This window comes from Haliotis rufescens, unplaced genomic scaffold (assembly GCF_023055435.1).
Source record: "Haliotis rufescens isolate VD_foot unplaced genomic scaffold, xgHalRufe1.0.p SCAF_16, whole genome shotgun sequence".
Taxonomy (NCBI): domain Eukaryota; kingdom Metazoa; phylum Mollusca; class Gastropoda; order Lepetellida; family Haliotidae; genus Haliotis; species Haliotis rufescens.
Window position 1 is genome coordinate 18,231,612 of NW_025963846.1, and position 21,703 is coordinate 18,253,314.

General features: G+C 41.7%; 1 protein-coding gene across 2 annotated transcripts in view; it reads left to right on the plus strand.

Annotated features, from left to right (window-relative positions):
- The first annotated feature begins 123 nt into the window (after positions 1 to 123).
- LOC124121420 (RNA helicase Mov10l1-like) overlaps positions 124 to 21,703 on the plus strand; it is a 32,189-nt gene continuing 10,609 nt past the window's right edge. For both annotated transcript variants that reach the window (XM_046484422.2, XM_048396944.1), the window contains exons 1-13: positions 124 to 291; positions 2,350 to 3,152; positions 6,917 to 6,994; positions 7,582 to 7,699; positions 8,576 to 8,674; positions 9,712 to 9,858; positions 10,852 to 10,943; positions 11,678 to 11,739; positions 12,611 to 12,949; positions 13,996 to 14,105; positions 15,331 to 15,408; positions 16,166 to 16,321; positions 18,586 to 18,651. In XM_046484422.2, coding sequence (XP_046340378.2) covers positions 2,374 to 3,152; positions 6,917 to 6,994; positions 7,582 to 7,699; positions 8,576 to 8,674; positions 9,712 to 9,858; positions 10,852 to 10,943; positions 11,678 to 11,739; positions 12,611 to 12,949; positions 13,996 to 14,105; positions 15,331 to 15,408; positions 16,166 to 16,321; positions 18,586 to 18,651 — 2,124 coding nt within the window. In that variant the 5' untranslated portion in view covers positions 124 to 291; positions 2,350 to 2,373. The remainder of the gene's footprint in view (positions 292 to 2,349; positions 3,153 to 6,916; positions 6,995 to 7,581; positions 7,700 to 8,575; positions 8,675 to 9,711; positions 9,859 to 10,851; positions 10,944 to 11,677; positions 11,740 to 12,610; positions 12,950 to 13,995; positions 14,106 to 15,330; positions 15,409 to 16,165; positions 16,322 to 18,585; positions 18,652 to 21,703) is intronic.

A 21,703-nucleotide genomic window follows, 5' to 3' on the forward strand; every position in this document is an offset into this window, starting at 1 on the left:
TAAAAAATATCTTCGATATTATAATTAATCAGTGAATAGTTTCTTTACCAAAACAACCGATGGCTATATTCTATTTATAGTAACAGTTCTCCGGATGTTGTAAATTATGCGGAAGTCTGGGAAGGCGGGAATTCCCCTTGCATTTCAACTCGCATGTGGAAATGTCGTAACAGCTGATGACTGGAAGGATGTGCACGGACGAATGGCCATTTGATTCATTGTGTTTTATCAGCTGTTTTTCTTCTCTGACAGCTACAAAGAAATATGGCTCCGGAAATGTTTTGATCATTTGTAAGAAACGTTTTAGTTTGCCTTACTCTTTTCTCTAACAACTGGAGTGTGTATTTCAGTTGTGATTTTTTTTGTCAGCCATTAGAATTAGCCTAAAACAGAGATGCAAGCAGTTACTTTTACACAACACACGTAGTGCATTTGAACACTTATCTCCCTTCAAAACCCTAACACGAAGCAGGTATAATGAAGAAGGACCCACAGAGACGATTACATCCTGGAATGAATTACATAAACGTGAAAAATTGTAAAACGCCATACACTTATCCCTAATCACGACTTCCTCTCATTGATATAAAGTCATTAAATAGTAATAAAGGTTCAAAGGATAAAGGCTCTAAAGGCAGGGAGTCTTTAAAAAAACTTCAAAAGTCAGGACTGCCTCGGGCTGTGTTCGAGTGGATAGAGTGCCTGCCTGGAAAGCAGAAGGTCAGTAGTTCAATCCATGACTGTGTCATACCGAAAGATGTTTAAAGTTGGCATGGTTGGGACATGTTGTTTTCCTGCCTGGTCCTTGGCATTACACTGTGTCTGAAAGGGATATTGTGCATGTTAATCTGTGGCATGGTATTTCAGTGAGCTAGCTGGCACTATAAAACCGGCATTGGTCTGTGCTAGTACAAGCAGTGACATTTACACATGTGCATGCACATTGCGATGGAGCAATAATCTTGAATACGACGTTTTAACCCCATTTCATCATTGGATAGGATTAAGTATTACAGGGCCTGTTCACTTAAGATGCCTCTGTCCCTTAGCCAGCTTTTTCAGACATGGATTTGTGTCATGGTAGGGTGAGTTGAAATGGGGTTTAACATTGCATTTACATAGTAATGTGCATGCATGTTTGTCTGGGTTAGTGTGTTTCTGCTTGTACTAATCCGGACTAATGCCAGGTCTTATAACAGAGATGCCATGCCAGAGTTTTAACTCGGGTCCCCCACTCCGAGCAATCCTTATCCCCTTAATGCCAAGCACCAGGCAGGGTAACAACCAGTACCATCAAACGTCTTTTGGTATGACGAACCGCCGACCTTCCGCTCTCCCACTGGACCATGGGGCTGTCCTTGTGTCATGGAACGAGCATTCTGTGGTGACATTCTCTAACACTGTAGGTCCTACAATTTCAGGAGAGTATTCTCAATTCTCATGTCATTGGCTATAAATCAGTTATTTCCCCAAACACATACAATACACTGATTGATAGGGATATGGTTCATGATTTCCTTATACCCACAGAGATAGGTCACTATCGACATTTGTGTTTGGTCAGAGACCATATATTGAAATCGTTAATCGGTCTCTGGTTTGGGTAAATGTAGTCTGGCCATTTATGGATGTCAACTTCTTAATTGTGAGGAACACAACGTTTCGGAGTATAAACTTAGATTTCAGTGTTAATTACCCCCGGCCTCTGTTTGCCCATTGTCCATTGCCTGTTACCAATCAGTGCTAAGTTAAGTGTTGGCTTCCTTTTGTCCATTGCGAATCACCTATCAGTGCCAATATCTGTTTGCTCCCCTTGTTAAGTTTCCACCTTTGTCATCTTATATCTTTGTTCTTACAGGTACATATATATGTTCTCTGCCTCATAGTATTTATGAAGGAGTAAGCATATATAAGCAAGGATTATATCCTACCTAAATATTATCCTGGGGAAAGTTTTACTCTAGAGTATAGGATAGGATTAAACACACTAGTATGTGTTCAAATTCACTAGGGAGAATCATCCTGACACTAGGGAATTTCATCCTCGGTATAACAAATAGGGTAGGATAATATTCACTCTTACACATATACTCCGAAACGCTGTTCCTCATAATAAACGTGATAAAGAAGTTGACATCCATAAATTCTCTTCCTTTTGTCTATCACTTCTAAATTCCTTTAAAAGACTAGATTGATTTTGTTGTTGAATTCCCCCAGAGGATGGAATTTCATGACATGGAACGTCCACCAATTTTACAGTTTGATTACAACTGGTCTTCTAACATTCTCATTTTTCTGTAGGAAGTAACTGGTTGAGAAAATGTCAAACAAAACCCTGTCTGTTTTCAGTTTCAACACTGATATAGAACAGAGATGTTTTCTGCTCTGGGAAGTGTATTTAACTACTTCTTTAATCGAGAAGAGAATGAAGACGATGACTCAGAAACCAGAACAGATAATGTACAATCGAAATGGCCAGATTCCTCATTTATCGTCAAGGAGCAAGAGATTCAGGCTTTCAATACTAGACGTTTTGATGGCAAAGTTACGCATGTGTTTGGTGAAAATGGGCTTGTTGATGGAGAAATCTATTTCGCTTTAGACGGGCAACATAAGCCAGCAGTTGGTGATGCTGTTTCCGTTGTTGCTAAGCAACAGTATGAAGATGGAGGCTGGTATGCAGAAGAAATAACAGTTGTTTCCAAGTCATGGGAGGATGAGGAAGAAGAAACCGAAGTAGAACGTAAATCTGCCTGTGTTGGTAAAATAACACAGCTTGGGAAAGAGACTGGGATGATTAACAGTGAAATGGAGTTCGAAATAGAAAACTGTGTTGAGAATTTCAAACCCTGTAGAGGTGACTGGGTAACGGCCGAGCTGGAAACATTAAAACTATCGGAAGATGAGGAAAAAGTATCAGCAGTCAATGTTGAGCCTTTACGTCAATGGACGTTTGATGGAGATGTTTCGGCTGCGATGGAGGATCATGGGTATATTGATGGGGAGGTGTATTTTACCCCCGAGGTGTGTGTCAACAACTACCGGCCCAGGAGGTGGGATAAGGTTAAAGTGACTGCTATAGAGAGTCATCAGGGGAAGTGCTCCTGGCGAGCCACACATGTCGTACCCTGTTCCAGTGATGATGGAGGGAGGTAGGTGACCATGATAACAGCCTACTTCTTTGTGACAACATGGAACATTCAGTCTGGAAATAGGCTGTCAATGTTCATATTGTCACAGACATAAATTCTTAAATGTTCTAGCTACCTTGCTATGCTTAACACTATCATAATGTTACGCTACACAATCTAGTCAGGTGCAGGGCTCGATGTTTGGATTTAACTTGCACCAGGTACATGTTGACATGAAAAGCTTGTTGCACCAGGCTCACCCAGGTCCAATATAGTTATCAAAGGTAAAACATGGATGCATAAACTAGTCTAAATACCGTATTCAACGTAATAAGCGCCCGGCTCTAATAAGCCCCACAGCGATATTTGCTAATATATTAGCGAGTGAACAATCCCAATTAGCACCCCTACCAATTGATCAATGTACACAAGACTTATTTATTCGTGTATAATATGCACTCGTGTGTTATATGCACCCTTAATTATGGGCAATTAAATTCTGGAAAATATATCTGTCGTGTATGATACGCACATACTTTTCTTTTGTATCATTTCAGGCTGTCAGCATAAACCACGAAATTTATGATCTTTCAACTCTGTTTTTTTTTTCTCACCAAAATTATATTCTAATAAGAGCCCCCGATTTCTAATATTGAGAACGCCCTGGGCGCTTATTATGTCGAATACGGTAAGTAAAATCTCATATCACAAGGATTAATTATGTAGTTTGGTTAATAAAGCATAAAGGGAAACTATGGTAACTCCTCGTTGCCAATTTATGTGGTAACTCCTCGTCGCCAGTTTATGTGTTAACTCCACCTAACAAACACTGTCAGTCTTTAGAACAGTTTATGTACTTCATAATGTTTGCATGTATATTTGCTGATCACCAGATTGATCGCCATGCTGTTACAAGAGGGAGCATACATTGTATAATAATGTTTGACGTACATTAGGGAGCGAGTTCTATTACAGAAACAACACTCCAACCCTCAGTCGTCAAGCTGGCGCCGTTTTAATTAACCCTCATATTCACCAGATGCCAGTCAGCATTAGCAACCCCACAAACTGGGGTCTTCGGACCAGTGAGGGGACAATTGGGGACCTCTTGACAGTGAGGGGAATCTCCTTGAATCCTCGCATTTGATTGGATGATGTTACTATAGTCTTTCGCCTTGTAATATCCGTCTGTGTGTGTAAATGTGTTTGTACAGTCATGTAGTTTAATATACAGCAAGTACTTGTACATAATATTTTGGCAACAATGAAGTTCATTTCATATACTAAAAAATAGTAACCATGGTAACAACCCTTATTTTCAGGCAAATTGCATATAGTGCAACAATTACTACTCCCTTCTTGTTGTCCATGTTTCCTGGTGTATCCCAATCTCATTAAAATCAGATCTTAGTTCTCGCTACCGCTAAACAAAGGCCTGAGGACACCCCATTAAGGGTCACGTCAGACTGACCTTGTGCAAACTTTTACCGACCAATGGAATGACTGACAAGAAGTCAACATTAGCCAATGAGAAGGCAGCTTTCTCGTGCTTTATGTCACTAATTTCGAAATTGGGGACTATGCTTCGAAACATATTTCGACAAATTCTCGATTAAAAATTTGAAACCTGGACAAAAGAACATTCTGGAATGGCTAATAGATAGTCTAGATTGTATGGATTCAGTCGTTAAGCCCGTAACTGTCGTTCGGAATACCCCGTGTTAAAGTTTTCAAAGGTTGCATGATTTGAAATCACATTCCGACTGTCACTTTCATGATCTGGTAAGCAACGCTCTGATTGGTCGGATGTAAGGTCGTTCTGACGTGACCCCTAATGGGATGTCCTCAGATCTTTGTTTAGCTGTAGCGAAAGAAAAGTATGTGCGTGTCATACACGACAGATATATTTTCTAGAATTTAATTGCCCATAATTAAGGGTGCATATAACACACGACTGCGTATTATACACGAATAAATATGTCTTGTGTACATTGATCAATCGGAAGGGGTGCTAATTGGGATTGTTCACGAGCCAATATATCAGCAAATATCCCTGTGTGCGCTTATTAGAGCGGGGCGCTTATTACGTTGAATACGGTATGTGAAAGACATGATACAAACTTATGTAATCAGTTAAGGGCATATTCCTATCTTTTACAGGCTGTAGGGGTCGCCGTGGGATTATAGCGCGGAGTTATACCTTTTTTAATTTCTAGGTTTGCTGTAGCAATTAGACATGGCAACACAGCAACCATACATAGGGCGTACGGTGGCCTTGTGTTTGCTGTGTGGCTGTCCTGTGTAGCGGTGGCGTCAGTCTGCCCGCATGGCCCTGTATGGTCCCCCTGTGGCCGCCTTGTGGCTACCTTGCGGCTACCTTGCGGCTACCTTGGTATTTGTCAAAAAGCTACGGTGGCTGCATGGACTCCCTCAGGCGACCAAATGTCTTCACTTCAAAGGCCGTACGGCACCCGCAGGTTTTCTGTCTCCACAAATTCAAAATACACCAAAATAAGCTCTGGAACTCTATATAACTCTAGGTGAAACAAATAAAATCACTTACTCTCTTGATTCCTCCTAATGTCAACCTTTTTCTTTACACAAGTTCAGTGACTGAGTCACTTGTATTTGTCCACAATGAGCAGTTCCACACGGAACAGATTTTCAGTGATTCAAAGTGATTCAAAGTGATTAAAACTTGCAAATGTAAGGTCACATGATTACATTGATATGTTAGGGTTAGGGTGAGGGAACATTTTCAAGAGGAAATTTATACCAGACTTCAATCACTTACAGAAATGTCGGGAGATAAAATCCCCAGCCATGGACATTTTTTCTCATTAACAACTGTTCCATGAAAATAAATCCACTAGAAGAAATAGTAGAATCAAACATTTTTACAACAAGAACAAATATTCTTTGATGTATTTGTCATGTCTTTCTGTAAGTGCCACTTGTTTAAGTCTTCATGTCTGTCTGAGACAAAGGGGCTTCCATAATACACCACAAACAGTGTGGCAAGATGGCGGTACACCCCGAGTTGTGACGTCATACACATGACGTTATACAAATGACGTCATACACAAATGCTGATAGTAGTGAGACTACTTGTCACACCACTGAGGATAGTATGTAGCGTTATGTAGTTGTATGTAGCTTGATAGTTTTTACCCATAGGGTTTAAAATAACTGAGGTCATAAAAACTGTATGTGCACTAGTGCAAATATCAATTCTCGCACACCAGCGTATTGTTTCCGTCATCAGGACAGCATTGTTGACGTCATTTGATTCTTATTGTGATGAAAGATATGGTGAGGAATGACTTCATAATAGAAGCAACGTCATTGCTGAAGATTGTGGCATTCTAAGACTACGGTCATGATCAGTGCAGTGTTTTAAATGGGAGCTCAAAAGGATTATCAAATAATGGGTAATACAGATATTATTACACTCATATGTGTGTCATACTTATGCAAAACTTGTGTAATAATTCATGTATTACCCTCGCTCTCACTTGGAAAATACATGAATTCTGACACTCGTTTCGTGAAATCAGTATGACACAGATGCTTGTGTAATAATCTCTAATCTTATTCTTATTCTTAAGCAGGCTGTGGCTTGATTCAAAGCAGCCATATGCATTCACGGGTGATGGGGTTGGGTGGGGGGGAGGGGAGGGTAGTGGACACAAGCCTGTGAAGTATTGACAATGTAGGGAGCAGGGTACCGTTTATGATGTCACAATGTCATGTAAATTGGTAACTTTCATTCATGTTCTAACCAGATCTAACCCAAACAAAGGGAATTGTTACAAAGCTGCAGGGTCAGGTGGATGGGTCATCCCAGGTCAAAGACCACAGAGGTGAGAGGTCATGATATTTATAATTTGGTTACAATGGATACTTCTGTATCATCATGGTAACTGTCTTGTCCAGTTTACCTGTATCGTAAAAGATTGCAACACATTAGTTTTGCTAATAATGAGTGAGTATCGTTTAACGCTGCTTTTAGCAATATTCCAGCAATATCACGGCGTGGGACACCAGGAATGGGCTTCACACGTTGTACCCATGTTGGGAATCGAACCCGGGTCTTGGGCATGACGTGCGAACGCCTTAACCACTAGTCTACCCGACTGCCCCCCGTTTTACTAATACACAGTCATATGAACTACTATTGTAAATCTGTTCAAGAACAGACATATTGTTTGTGTATTGTTCGCCCAATAGTTCAAGGCCGTAGTTAACTGGGGGGGGGGGGGGCAAATATTTGTACAAGTATCACTTGTCCCCAACTTCATTCAAATAAAACTGTTTTCTATAAAACTGGCTACGCACTGATAGTTATAATATGAACAAATTCGTTAAGAAATTAATTAGACAAGTACTGTACAGAGAAGCATTCAGGTGTCTGTTGTTTGCACGGTGCAGTAACATTAATGTATTCTAGGTTTCAGAACAAACTGAAGCTGCCCCAGAAACTGCCATCATTTCCAGTTCCTGAGCGGTTACGTGACTGTGTTTGGTGTGACGGAGAGCTCACCCAACTCGTCCCTGAACTAGCAGAGGTTGTACTCAACCCTCAGCTTTAGTAGATTGCCATAGGGACTTATGTCTAGAAATCTAGCAGTCTGACTGACCAGTTACAGTTACATTATCTAGTCTGTACTATTGTCATAATGTCGATGCAATCTGATTTAAATCAGATCTTTTACTTCTATGCTTCAAGATCTCAGAACACTACCATAATAGGTTGCGTCAGGTAACATGGAGTAAACTTTGACCATGCTGTAGAAAAGTAGAATGCATGGGTTCTTCAGCAAATCAGTTGTCAGCCTTCTACAATGATTCAGCTTTATTTCTGCACCACACAAAATGAAAGCTGCTACACTAAGGCTTAAAAAATGGTAGTCCTGCATCATCAAAAAGTTTGCAGCATGTTTTGTTTTTATTTCCGTTTTTAAGAAAAAAAACAAAATTCATTAATAATTCCAAGTCCAACGGTAGTCAAATACTGTATTCCAGTATTTAAATCATCAAGGAATACAGTTATGAAGGGAGGCCCTTTCCCAGGTTGATTGTATACAACTTTTTATTTGGTTACACAACTGGAATATTTAAGGATTTTTTTATTTAAAAAAAAAATGGAAATAAAAACGAAACCAGCAGCAAACTTTATGATGATGCGGGCGGTGCCTGAGAACCAAGACTATTTTTTTAGCCTTGTGAAAAATGCAGAGTCCAAATCTACATTGTATCACAAACAGGTGACAACAAACATAAGTTATTTTTTGCATCATTTAGTGTCGACACTAATATTTTTCTTGGGGAAAAAGTGTCAAAACTCATTGTTTGCATGTATGAATAATGTGCACCTGTCCTCTACAGAGGTGTACTTTGGGGTTGAACATGTGATAACTGATATACAAATGCTAAAATGGCAGGTACTGACAATGGGCAACTATGTACAGAGGTTTTCTACTCTTCTGCACCTGGAGGAAATCCAGCAGGAGATTGACATCAGGCAGTTTGACCTCCACAGGGTGAGACAGTGTTTCAGGGGTTACCCTAAATGGTTTTGTCTCTATACTTACATTCCTTGCATAGCCAGCTGTAGTTGGGGATAGAAACTGGAACTAGTTTGGTCATCTGATAGCTCTATAGCCTCAGCTCTGGTAAGAGGCGACTCAACAGAAGGTGGTCAGGCCAGTGACTTGGTTGATTGTTAGCATAGGAAGTTGCTCATTGTATCAATCATTGGATTGTCTGGTCCATCCTGTTGTTTACAGGCCTCCATCGTATACCTGGAATATTGCTGAGTGTGGCATAAAACCACAATATTCAAACAGCTATGCTTTTAATGAGAAGAGTCCAAGCAGAGCAAAGGGAAGCAACTCTGCCAGGGTTAGAAATTAACGCTAGCCCTCTAGCCCGGAATTCCTGTGGGATAGTACAAATTTAAAAAATTCCCCATTGTTTTAACATTGCAAGGGAATTTCATCTTCACCTGGGCTGGTAATGCTTTTGAGTATAGTTCTAACCCTGATCTGCACAGCAAGTTGTGGTGCCTGAGACTTCTGGGCCACCCTTGCTGAGAAATGGCATAAAACTCGACTCACTCATTCAGATAGCGATCTGTACCTTTCTTCAAGGTTTGAAAAGATTTGACAAGTGATTTCAAAAACTAAACCGACCTGTGAATCGGGGCAGAATAAGTCTTCAGCAACCCATGCTTGCAGTAAAAGGCGACTATTCTTGTTGTAAGAGGCGACTAACAGGATTGGGTGGTCAGGCTCACTGACTTGGGTGATGCATGTCATCGATCCCAATTGTGTGGATCAATGCTCATGATATTAATCACTCGATAGCCTGGTCCAGACTCGATTATTTACAGACCGCCATCATATAGCTGGAATATTGCTGTGTGCGGCGTTAAACTACAAACCAACCAACCAACTGAACACTTAACCTCAGTTTTTGATAATAACTATATCCACTTCAGATGAATGATAAATGAAATACAATTGTAAGAACTGAAAACATTCATTGCAATTGTTAGATTTAATCACCTGTGTTGTAGGTGTGTTTACGTCGATGTGGGGTGTACCTGGCCCTTGAAGTCCCTGGCCTGGCTGAAGGTCGACCTTCTATTCTCATCGGGGACAAGATCATCCTCACTGATCCAGGGGACCCTGATGGACCATGCTATGAGGGTTTTGTGCATGAAGTGAGAGTTGCTTCAGTCAGTCTGTGATTAGTGATAATATGATGGGATCTCGCACAAATTAACTTATGATTGTAGGTGCGAATCTTGGTTCGTCCTGATTATGTTTCTAGGCTTGTCAGCACCATACCTGTACTCGTGAGTACCGCCAAAGTGGTAAATATCTAGGACCTGCATCACTTTGGGCTTTTCTCCCACATTGAGTTGACATGCTGTGATTTAAGTGGAATACTGTTCAAAGTGGTGTCAGACCCAACTCACTTACTAGTATTGGTAGCAAATATTCTACTACTAAAAACAACGAGCTAAATACCCCGGTACATAGTGTTTATTCCTAAAACAGGAAATTAACCATCCCCAAACACACAAGCGTGATAACCTCTTTATCATATGATGTCATTCTTTTATTCTGTGCTTGAAAATCGCTTTCTCTCTCTCACAAACCTTACCGAAACATTGCGAGTTTTCCTGGAATGCGCGCATTAGTATTTATTGCATCACAGGGTAATTGATGTGTCAGTCGGACAGTGACAGTAGCCAATATAGTTCCAACTAAAATCTGTTTCTTATACAGTGGCAAAGCAACATATACGTAAAACAACAATTCTTTTTACTTACCTTTCGTGGCAATCCATCAGTCTGTCCGCTAGTGTAACTGCCCTTTGTCAGAGGTAAGCTATGACAATGACCCGTAAAAGGCGACTATGCTTGTCGTAAAAGGCGACTAACGGGATCGGGTGGTCAGGCTCGCTGACTTGGTTGATACATGTCATCGGTCCCAATTGCGTGGATTGATGCTCATGATGTCAATCACTGGATTGTCTGGTCCAGACTCGATTATTTTACAGACCGCCGTCATATAGCTGGAATATTGCTGAGTGCGGCGTTAAACAACAAACAAACAAATGCAAAACAAATTTGTTGTTAAATCTATGCCTGGTTATGTGTGAAATGAATTAATTGGAAGACGACTGAAGGCAGTTGTTTGTTTTACAGATACACAGTAGCGAAGTGCTGTTGAAGTTCAATCCTGAGTTCCAGGGAAAGTACAATGGAGAGGATTACAACGTGGAGTTTACGTTTAACAGGCAAAGTTTATTTTAAGCCAGTATTTCTTGGTTCTTGGATCACAGATGTCAGTGGAATCAGGAGATGTTAAATTAAAGGCACAGCAAAACAAATTGGTGTTTTATTAACAGGAAGTAATGGAGTGAGTGAGTGAGTATGGTTTTACGTCACTTTTAGCAATATTCCAACAATATCACGGCGGGGGACACCAGAAATGGGCTTCACACATTGTACCCATGTCGGGAATCAAACCCGGGTCTTTCGGTGTGACGAGCGACCGCTTTAACCACTAGGCTACCCGACCGCCCCAGGAAGTAATGGAAAGAAACTCCAAACAGTATTTCTTCAGACACAGACTTTGTGTTCTTTCTTTCTTTTCCAACCATGACAAAGTTTGCAGGAGCTTCTAGGGATGACAGTTGGCCCTGTTGTCTTAGGTGCCACAATTCACTGTGCAGAGTTGCATCCCTTGGGCACACCAGGAACCTGTGATTGTGAGTTCGAATCCTGGTTAGCCCTGATTATGTTTCTAGGTTTGTCAGCACCATACCTGTGCTTGTGGGTTTCACTGAAGTGGTAAACATCTGGAACCTGCATCACTTTGGGCTTTCCTCCACATTAAGCTGACCCGCCGTGATATAACTGGAATACTGTTCACAGCGGAGCAAAATCCAACTCACTCACTCACTCCTAGTTGTAAAAACAGTGTTTGAGGGAGATGAAATAATGTGATGGCTGTATTGTATTTATGCAGGACCTCACTGCGCCGATGTCACCAGGCCATCACCCTGGCTGTCCGCCATCTCAAGGACACAGGTAAAAACTTGGACAACTTTACTGATATTATAATTATGAAAGTATCCAATGTAGCTGCATTCTGTTTCCAAAACCTACAGCTTACAACAGATGTTCATGCCTACAGTACCTCATACGTGCCATGTAAGTGTGGAATTGATGTAGTGGAGATGATAAGTGTGCCTAGCACACCATAATGCAAATCTCTCTCTCTCTGTCTTAAATAATGTGGGGGATATAATCACATCTTGTCTGTCTGTGCGTCCGTCCTTCTATCCGTATTCGTTTCTGGAGCAGAACTCAAAAACTATTTCACAATTTTTCATCCAAACTTGGTACATGTATTAATCAGGAGGTGAAGTGGTGCCTTTAGCTTTTTAGGAAATTTAATTTAATTTTGTCCTGTTTCCATGGCAACAAGTTTGATTTTGATTCTTGTCCATGCAGGTAGCAAAGGTACTGTAAGTCCCAATGGTCCCCAGTATGGTGATCTACCTTCAGTTGCTGGCGATCTATAGCTCTTTTTATAATGTATTGTTCTGTCTAGTGATGTATTTTTATAGTTCCATGCTAGTTTTAAATAATAATGTGTGATAAGTCTAGTTCTTTTACTGTCCCTTGTTGACAGGTTTTTATAGTTTACATGTATTTATTATGTATGACCTTTGAAAGTCACAATATGGCTGAAATATTGCCGATGTGACTTAAAATCATATTGGTCATATCATGGGTCATATTGTTTAATTGGGGAATATGATTTTATCATGTACATTTAACAATACCTACGCAATACTCTGAAGAGTATAGGACACCTGAACACTGCTTTTAGCACAGATTTGTATTGTCTGCTTTTGACACATTGTTTGGTGATAGTACATTTTTCCAATTTCAGTTCTGTTTCCATCTTCTCTTGAAACCAAGATGCCACAAATTCAACTATCAAAGCCGTCTGCTGCACGAGATGTTGTCAAACTCCAGGCGACTTACACTGGCTTTGGTAGTGCCGACCAAAATAACAGTCACAGTCTTCCTCAAAACACATCGAAACATTCTGCAGAAGAGAAAGGTGACGGAAATGGTAAATCTCAGTATCTGCCGAGCATCAACTCATGGACACAGGACAGAATCCAGTTCTTCAACGGGAGTCTAAACAACAGGCAGAAGGCTGCTGTCATCAAAATTCTCCTGGGACAGAGTCGACCGTTACCCTATGTTATATTTGGCCCACCTGGTATGGATGAATTTGGTTATCTTTGATAAAAAAATACCGTATTTGACATAATAAGCACTCCGCTCTAATAAGCGCCCACTGCGATATTTGCTAGTATATTGGCTAGTGAACAATCCCAATTAGCATCCCCTTCCGATTGATCAATGTCCACAAGACCTATTTATTCGTGTATAATACGCAATTGTGTGTAATATGCACCCTCAATTGTGGGCAATTAAATTCTGGAAAAATATATCTGTCGTATATAAACATTTCAGGCTGTCAGCATAAACCAACAAAATTTATCTTTCAACTCTGTTTTTCACCAAAATAATATTTTAATAAGAGCCACCTTTTTCTAATTATGAGAGCGCCCTGGGCACTTATTATGTCGAATACGGTATGTCATAAAAGAAAAGAATTTTTATTTTTTCATTACATGTTCGCTGTTCTGGTGCCCACTTTCTGCCTCAGTCTCAATGTAAGGGTTATCATTAGATGCTAGATTGGTATACATCATAAATATTGATTCAGGAGGCCAAGAAACTTGTATTTGTGGGACGGAATCAAATGTGCTTTAACACACACAGAGCATCAGCTGGATTTGGATATCAAGGGTGAAATGGCCCAGTACTTGGGGAAACATGTCAGAATACCTTATTTCACAGAAATGGAGGGCCATGTTTTCAGAGTAGTTTTAACACATACAGTATTAACCAGAAGTTGTAGTATCGCTTGATCCAGCATTATCTCCTCCTAATCTCCTCATATAAGTACTAGTCCTCAGCAACCCATTCTTGCCGTAAAAGGCGACTATGCTTGTTGTAAAAGGCGACTAACGGGATCGGGTGGTCAGGCTCGCTGACTTGGTTGATACATGTCATCGATCCCAATTGTGTGGATCGATGCTCATGATGTCAATCACTGGATTGTCTGGTCCAGACTCGATTATTGTACAGACTGCCGTCATATAGCTGGAATATTGCTGAGTGCGGCATTAAACAACAAACAAACAAAAACAAAAACTAGTATATAGTAGCTGTTCCACTGTAGACGTTGTTGTCCAGGTACAGGGAAGACGATGACCATGGTGGAGGCAATCCTCCAGGTGTTCTCCCAGATCCCCGCCAGTCGGATCATAGCATCCACGCCGTCCAACAGTGCCGCAGACCTTCTTGTGAGTCCAGGGATGAGATAGAGGTTGAGGGTCGACGCTGAAGGGGTCATCATGTTGGGTACTACTTAGAAGTACCCCTTGTACCTTACTTTACACTACAAGTCAACTCTGAACCATAGCATTGTTAGAATGCCTGAGTGCTGAATAGCTGTCAAGGTTCATACAGGCTTAACAACTTTACTGGCCACCCTTGATTTTTTAAAGTCAAAAGCCTTGAAAATCACCAAAATAGTTTGAAAAGCCTTGAATTGTACAAAGTATAAACATTCATGACAGACATTTTATATTTTATTTTGGGGTTGTGAAAACAAATCTTGTTTGAAAATTTGTGATGATCATACTGCCTTTTAGGTCTTACGATTAATATATGGTATGCTGGATTTAAATATATATTGCCAGACTGAGGTTAATAACCCAACTGCAAGAGAATTGAAAATGACAGTTGAAAATCCTTGAATTTTAGTGTTCCAATATGTGTATCAACTGTATATCTGTTGGCTGTTTGGACCGTCTCCGTGGTCTTGTGGTAGAGCGTCCGCCCGGAGAGCGGAAGGTCCGGGGTTCGATCCCGGGCCGCGTCATACAAAAAGACGTTAAAAGATTGTACTTGTTGTTACCCTGTCTGGCGCTCGGCATTAAGGGGCTAAAACAAGGACTGGTCGGCTCGGAGTCAGTATATTGTGTCTGAGTGGGGTATTCCTGTTAAACTGCGGCATGGTATCTCAGTGAGCTAGCACTATAAATCGGCATCAGTCCGGACTAGTACAAGCAGCCACACACACACATACACGTGCATGCACGTCGCTATATAAGTGCAATAATCTTGGACGCGACGTTAAACCCAATTTCACCTCACCTCACCTGTTGGCTGTTGGCTGTCCATGCTCAGATGGTGATGAAGGAGATGGGGAGGTTCCTTCTGAAATGACGTTACAGTTGTGAAGGGGCTCAGTTAAACTATCGTAATAGAATGGGGATGTAATATACTACTCAAAAGAAGTTAAGGATCACCTGCTTCTTCCATATTACAATAGTTAATTCTCATGCCATGACAGATTAACTTTACCAATATGAAAGAATCGGGTGATCCTTAACTTCTTTTGAGTAGTATACAATGAATGATCAAAGATAGTAATCAGGAAGCACAATGATGTTTGTTAGTAGATCGTGTCTAAAGTCATGAAGCCCATGTACTAGTTTTGTGAGAACTCTGTCTTGTGTGTAGGCGGAGAGACTTGTGGCCAGTGGCTTGGTGAAGGAGTCCGACTTGGTGAGACTGAATGCATTCAACAGGAGCCTGGAGGTACGATGGAGACAGTGACGTCTAAAAAGAAATTGATTAATCAGACTGGACCTTTATTGAGATGCTTACCAGTAAAGAAATAACTCAACAGGAAAATAGATTCCAAACACTACTAACTTTACAGTAGTTATCCAACCAGTTGGAGGCTCGCTTGAAAAAATAAAAGAGAAAAAGCCTTCCAGCTGATCCTGATTTGATATTAAGTCTTATCAGAACCAGATGATAGTATTTTTTATTGGGTCTTATCTACTGTGAAAATACCTCGAATACTACCCAAAATTGGACAGGGATATTGAGTGGGGACTGAATGTGACTGACTTTTTGGACCTGTTGTCATACAAATAATTGTGTTGAGTTTCACAAACGTTCAAAATATGACAGTCTCCCTATAGAAAATACACATATTTTTCCATTATTCACCAACAATTCTTTTGAAAAACTGATAAATACAAAGAGGCCTACCGGTAAATAGTATATTATGGTAGAACTTTGTCTCTCATACCTAACCTGAAACCAAAAGTCTGAAACATCCCAAGCAAGTTTACATAACCGTCACTTTGGCAAGTCTAGATTTTCCAGTTACTGAAATTAAGAGATTCTGTGGCCCCCTTTCTATTTAATTCATATAAAAAGGCAGCTTTACCACAAAAATATTAAAATATTTTCATGTCAAAGAGTATATGTGGATTGGTGGAACTTCGATATAATAAATGTTTGTTTCTTAGTGCATTAATGTACATCGGTTTGTGATTTTCAGAATGTCGCTGAGATGATAGAGAAGTACTGTCGCTATGGAGATGACCTTCAGATAATATCGCGGTACCGGGTGGTGGTGTGTACGTGCAACTCTGCTGGATCACTGTACACGCTGGGGCTGAAGGCGGGACACTTCACCCACGCGTTTGTAGACGAGGTGCGTTGTAGGGCTTGGGTGATATACACAGTTGCAGTTAGATTCGTATCCAATCTCATTAAAATCAGACCTTAGTTCTCGCTACTGCTAAACAAAGATCTGAAGACATCCCATTAGGGGTCACGTCAGAACGACCTTTCATTTGACCAATGAGAGTGTCGCTTACCAGATCATGAAAGTGATAGTCGGAATGTGATTTCTAATCATACAGCCTCGTAAACTTTAACACGGGGTTTTCCGAATGATAGTTACGGGTTTAACGACTGAATCCATACAAACTGGACCATCTATTAGCCATTCCAGAATGTTCTTTTGTTTAGGTTTAAAATTTGTAATCGCGAATTTGTCAAAATATGTTTCGAAGCGTAGTCACCATTTTAAAATTAGTACTGTAAAGCACGATAAAGCTGCCTTCTGATTGCTCATTCTATTAGTCGGTCAAAGTTCGCGCAAGGTCGGTCTGACGTGACGTGATGGAATGTCCTCAGATCTTTGTTTAGCGATAGCGAGAGTCTGATTTTAATGAGATTGCATTGGTATCATGACAGTGAGTGAGATACCTCTGTGCTTCATGATCAAGAAAGAATGACTAGATGATACATGAAGGTTTAACATAACAGAACTTTCAGGTCCATGACTTTTATGGAAATTCAGCTAACATGACATCGAAGACGATATGCCCTTCATTGTGAACAAACTCTAAAAAACACAAACAAATTTACTATGCACTGTCACAATACAAATAATGTACTAATAATTATGTAATTATGTAATGTATCGATACAGTTCCTTCGAATTGTCCCACATTGTGCGCCTTGTGATAAATATTGACTTGGACGATTGATGATTGGGCGTTACCGATCAGTGGTGACTGTCGGGGGCATGCTCTCAGTACATCACACTGCTTTGGCTGACCACCTCCGTGGTCTAGTGGTAGAACGTCTGCCCGGAGAGCGGAAGGTCCGGGGTTCGATCCCTGGCCGCATCAAACCAAAAGACGGTTAAGGATGATACTTGTTGTTACCCTGCCTGGTGCTCGGCATTAAGGGGCTAAAATAAGGACTGGTCGACTCGGAGTCAGTACACTGTGTCTGAATGGGGTATTGATGTTTAACTGCGGCATTGTATTTTAGTGGGCTAGCACTATAAAATTTGCATTGGTACAGGTTAGTACAAGCAGCCACACACACACATGTGCATGCACGTCGTTATATAAGTGCAGTAATCTTGATGTTGAACTCCATTTCACCTCACCTTGCTGCTTTGTGCCACTGTGTGCATACATATCATGAGGACAAGTATCTGCACACTATCGTGTATATAGACGGTCCGTTGTAGTAGAGGCGCATCGCTAAATTACTCGTAGGTTGTCTAAAAGCAAACAGGGTTTCTTTTTGGTTACATTTAATCATTCATCTTTACATGTGAATTAATGCTTATCATCAGGAAATATTTAGAATATTTTCACATATGAAATATAACCCGACCGTCGGGCAGGGGGATTTGAAAATCTGGCAGCCCGAGTTGAAATCAACCTGTCTCGGACGGTCGGGCAGGCAGGTATTTCGAACACTGTGTAATTACATGATTAAATTGCATACCTCAGTACAGATTTGTTGACATGGTATTTCCGGTGTTCCGTGTCCATGGTAATGTCTTTGACTCATTATTGCATGTATTATGTGCATCCCCTTTTTACAGGTGATTTTGTTTTTTAAAGTTTGCACTATACTCATGAAAATATGGTACTAGCAAAGGGAACAAAAGATTAATTGGAAACCACATAAGAAAAGCCAAGGTGGCTTCCCTCAATGACATCATAGCCATGTGCCATTGGCATACATTTGTCATTTGTACATTTCTAATCTGACAATGTGACACAGATTAACAGGCCCAGCAGGGAAGCAGTGATGTTGCACTGCTTCATTTTAATCCATGTACAGCCAGATCTCAAAGATTTTTATGACGGTATTGACAATTTTGAACAGAAATTATCTATACACATTGATTTTGAGGTAAGGTATAGAATACCTAAAAACATTTTAACATGTATAACGAGGTCACAACTCTTGCAAGATTGGGATGAGTCATGTGACAGTCTAGTTACAAAACAATACTACTTCCAATATGGCTTCCTTCCAGCGGTGGCTGACATTTCACCTATTTGGTTGAGGCAGGTGGAGTGCCGTGTTTTAATATAGCCTCAGTGGAAATATGATCACTGTCATCTGTAGAGACCTGAAAGTACTGTATTTCTGTTTCAGGCTGGGCAGGCAACAGAGCCGGAGTGTCTGATTTCTATAGGACTTGTGGCAGGAGCAGATGGACAGGTGAGACATCTTTGTGTAAACTGTAAAAAGAATGGACAGGTGAGACGACACTGTGTAAACTGTAGAGAGCAGACGGACAGGTGAGACAACACTGTGTAAACTGTAGAGAGTAGACGAACAGGTGAGACAACACTGTGTAAACTGTAGAGAGCAGACGGACAGGTGAGACGACACTGTGTAAACTGTAGAGAGCAGACGGACAGGTGAGACGACACTGTAAACTGTAGAGAGCAGATGGACAGGTGAGACAACACTGTAAACTGTAGAGAGCAGACGGACAGGTGAGACAACACTGTAAACTGTAGAGAGCAGACGGACAGGTGAGACAACACTGTGTAAACTGTAGAGAGCAGACGGACAGGTGAGACAACACTGTGTAAACTGTAGAGAGCAGACGGACAGGTGAGACGACACTGTGTAAACTGTAGAGAGCAGACGGACAGGTGAGACAACACTGCTTAAACTATAGAGAGCAAACGGACAGGTGAGACAACACTGTAAACTGTAGAGAGCAGACGGACAGGTGAGGCAACACTGTGTAAACTGTAGAGAGCAGACGGACAGGTGAGACAACACTGTAAACTGTAGAGAGCAAACGGACAGGTGAGACGACACTGTGTAAACTGTAGAGAGCAGACGGACAGGTGAGACAACACTGTGTAAACTGTAGAGAGCAAACGGACAGGTGAGACAACACTGTGTAAACTGTAGAGAGCAGACGGACAGGTGAGACAACACTGTGTAAACTGTAGAGAGCAGATGGACAGGTGAGACAACACTGTGTAAACTGTAGAGAGCAGACGGACAGGTGAGACAACACTGTGTAAACTGTAGAGAGCAGACAGACAGGTGAGACAACACTGTGTAAACTGTAGAGAGCAAACGGACAGGTGAGACAACACTGTGTAAACTGTAGAGAGCAGACGGACAGGTGAGACAACACTGTGTAAACTGTAGAGAGCAAACGGACAGGTGAGACAACACTGTAAACTGTAGAGAGCAGACGGACAGGTGAGACAACACTGTAAACTGTAGAGAGCAGACGGACAGGTGAGACAACACTCTGTAAACTGTAGAGAGCAAACGGACAGGTGAGACAACACTGTAAACTGTAGAGAGCAGACGGACAGGTGAGACAACACTGTGTAAACTGTAGAGAGCAGACGGACAGGTGAGACAACACTGTGTAAACTGTAGAGAGCAGACGGACAGGTGAGACAACACTGTGTAAACTGTAGAGAGCAAACGGACAGGTGAGACAACACTGTGTAAGCTGTAGAGAGCAGACGGACAGGTGAGACAACACTGTGTAAGCTGTAGAGAGCAGACGGACAGGTGAGACAACACTGTGTAAACTGTAGAGAGCAGACGGACAGGTGAGACAACACTGTGTAAACTGTAGAGAGCAGACGGACAGGTGAGACAACACTGTGTAAACTGTAGAGAGCAGACAGACAGGTGAGACAACACTGTGTAAACTGTAGAGAGCAGACGGACAGGTGAGACAACACTGTGTAAACTGTAGAGAGCAGACGGACAGGTGAGACAACACTGTGTAAACTGTAGAGAGCAGACGGACAGGTGAGACAACACTGTGTAAGCTGTAGAGAGCAGACGGACAGGTGTGACAACACTGTAAACTGTAGAGAGCAGATGGACAGGTGAGACAACACTGTGTAAACTGTAGAGAGCAGACGGACAGGTGAGACGACACTGTGTAAACTGTAGAGAGCAGACGGACAGGTGAGACAACACTGCTTAAACTGTAGAGAGCAAACGGACAGGTGAGACAACACTGTAAACTGTAGAGAGCAGACGGACAGGTGAGGCAACACTGTGTAAACTGTAGAGAGCAGACGGACAGGTGAGACAACACTGTAAACTGTAGAGAGCAAACGGAGAGGTGAGACGACACTGTGTAAACTGTAGAGAGCAGACGGACAGGTGAGACAACACTGTGTAAACTGTAGAGAGCAAACGGACAGGTGAGACAACACTGTGTAAACTGTAGAGAGCAGACGGACAGGTGAGACAACACTGTGTAAACTGTAGAGAGCAGATGGACAGGTGAGACAACACTGTGTAAACTGTAGAGAGCAGACGGACAGGTGAGACAACACTGTGTAAACTGTAGAGAGCAGACAGACAGGTGAGACAACACTGTGTAAACTGTAGAGAGCAAACGGACAGGTGAGACAACACTGTGTAAACTGTAGAGAGCAGACGGACAGGTGAGACAACACTGTGTAAACTGTAGAGAGCAAACGGACAGGTGAGACAACACTGTAAACTGTAGAGAGCAGACGGACAGGTGAGACAACACTGTAAACTGTAGAGAGCAGACGGACAGGTGAGACAACACTGTGTAAACTGTAGAGAGCAAACGGACAGGTGAGACAACACTGTAAACTGTAGAGAGCAGACGGACAGGTGAGACAACACTGTGTAAACTGTAGAGAGCAGACGGACAGGTGAGACAACACTGTGTAAACTGTAGAGAGCAGACGGACAGGTGAGACAACACTGTGTAAACTGTAGAGAGCAGACGGACAGGTGAGACAACACTGTGTAAGCTGTAGAGAGCAGACGGACAGGTGAGACAACACTGTGTAAGCTGTAGAGAGCAGACGGACAGGTGAGACAACACTGTGTAAACTGTAGAGAGCAGACGGACAGGTGAGACAACACTGTGTAAACTGTAGAGAGCAGACGGACAGGTGAGACAACACTGTAAACTGTAGAGAGCAAACGGACAGGTGAGACAACACTGTGTAAGCTGTAGAGAGCAGACGGACAGGTGTGACAACACTGTAAACTGTAGAGAGCAGACGGACAGGTGAGACAACACTGTGTAAACTGTAGAGAGCAGACGGACAGGTGTGACAACACTGTAAACTGTAGAGAGCAAACGGACAGGTGAGACAACACTGTAAACTGTAGAGAGCAGACGGACAGGTGAGACAACACTGTAAACTGTAGAGAGCAGACGGACAGGTGAGACAACACTCTGTAAACTGTAGAGAGCAAACGAACAGGTGAGACAACACTGTAA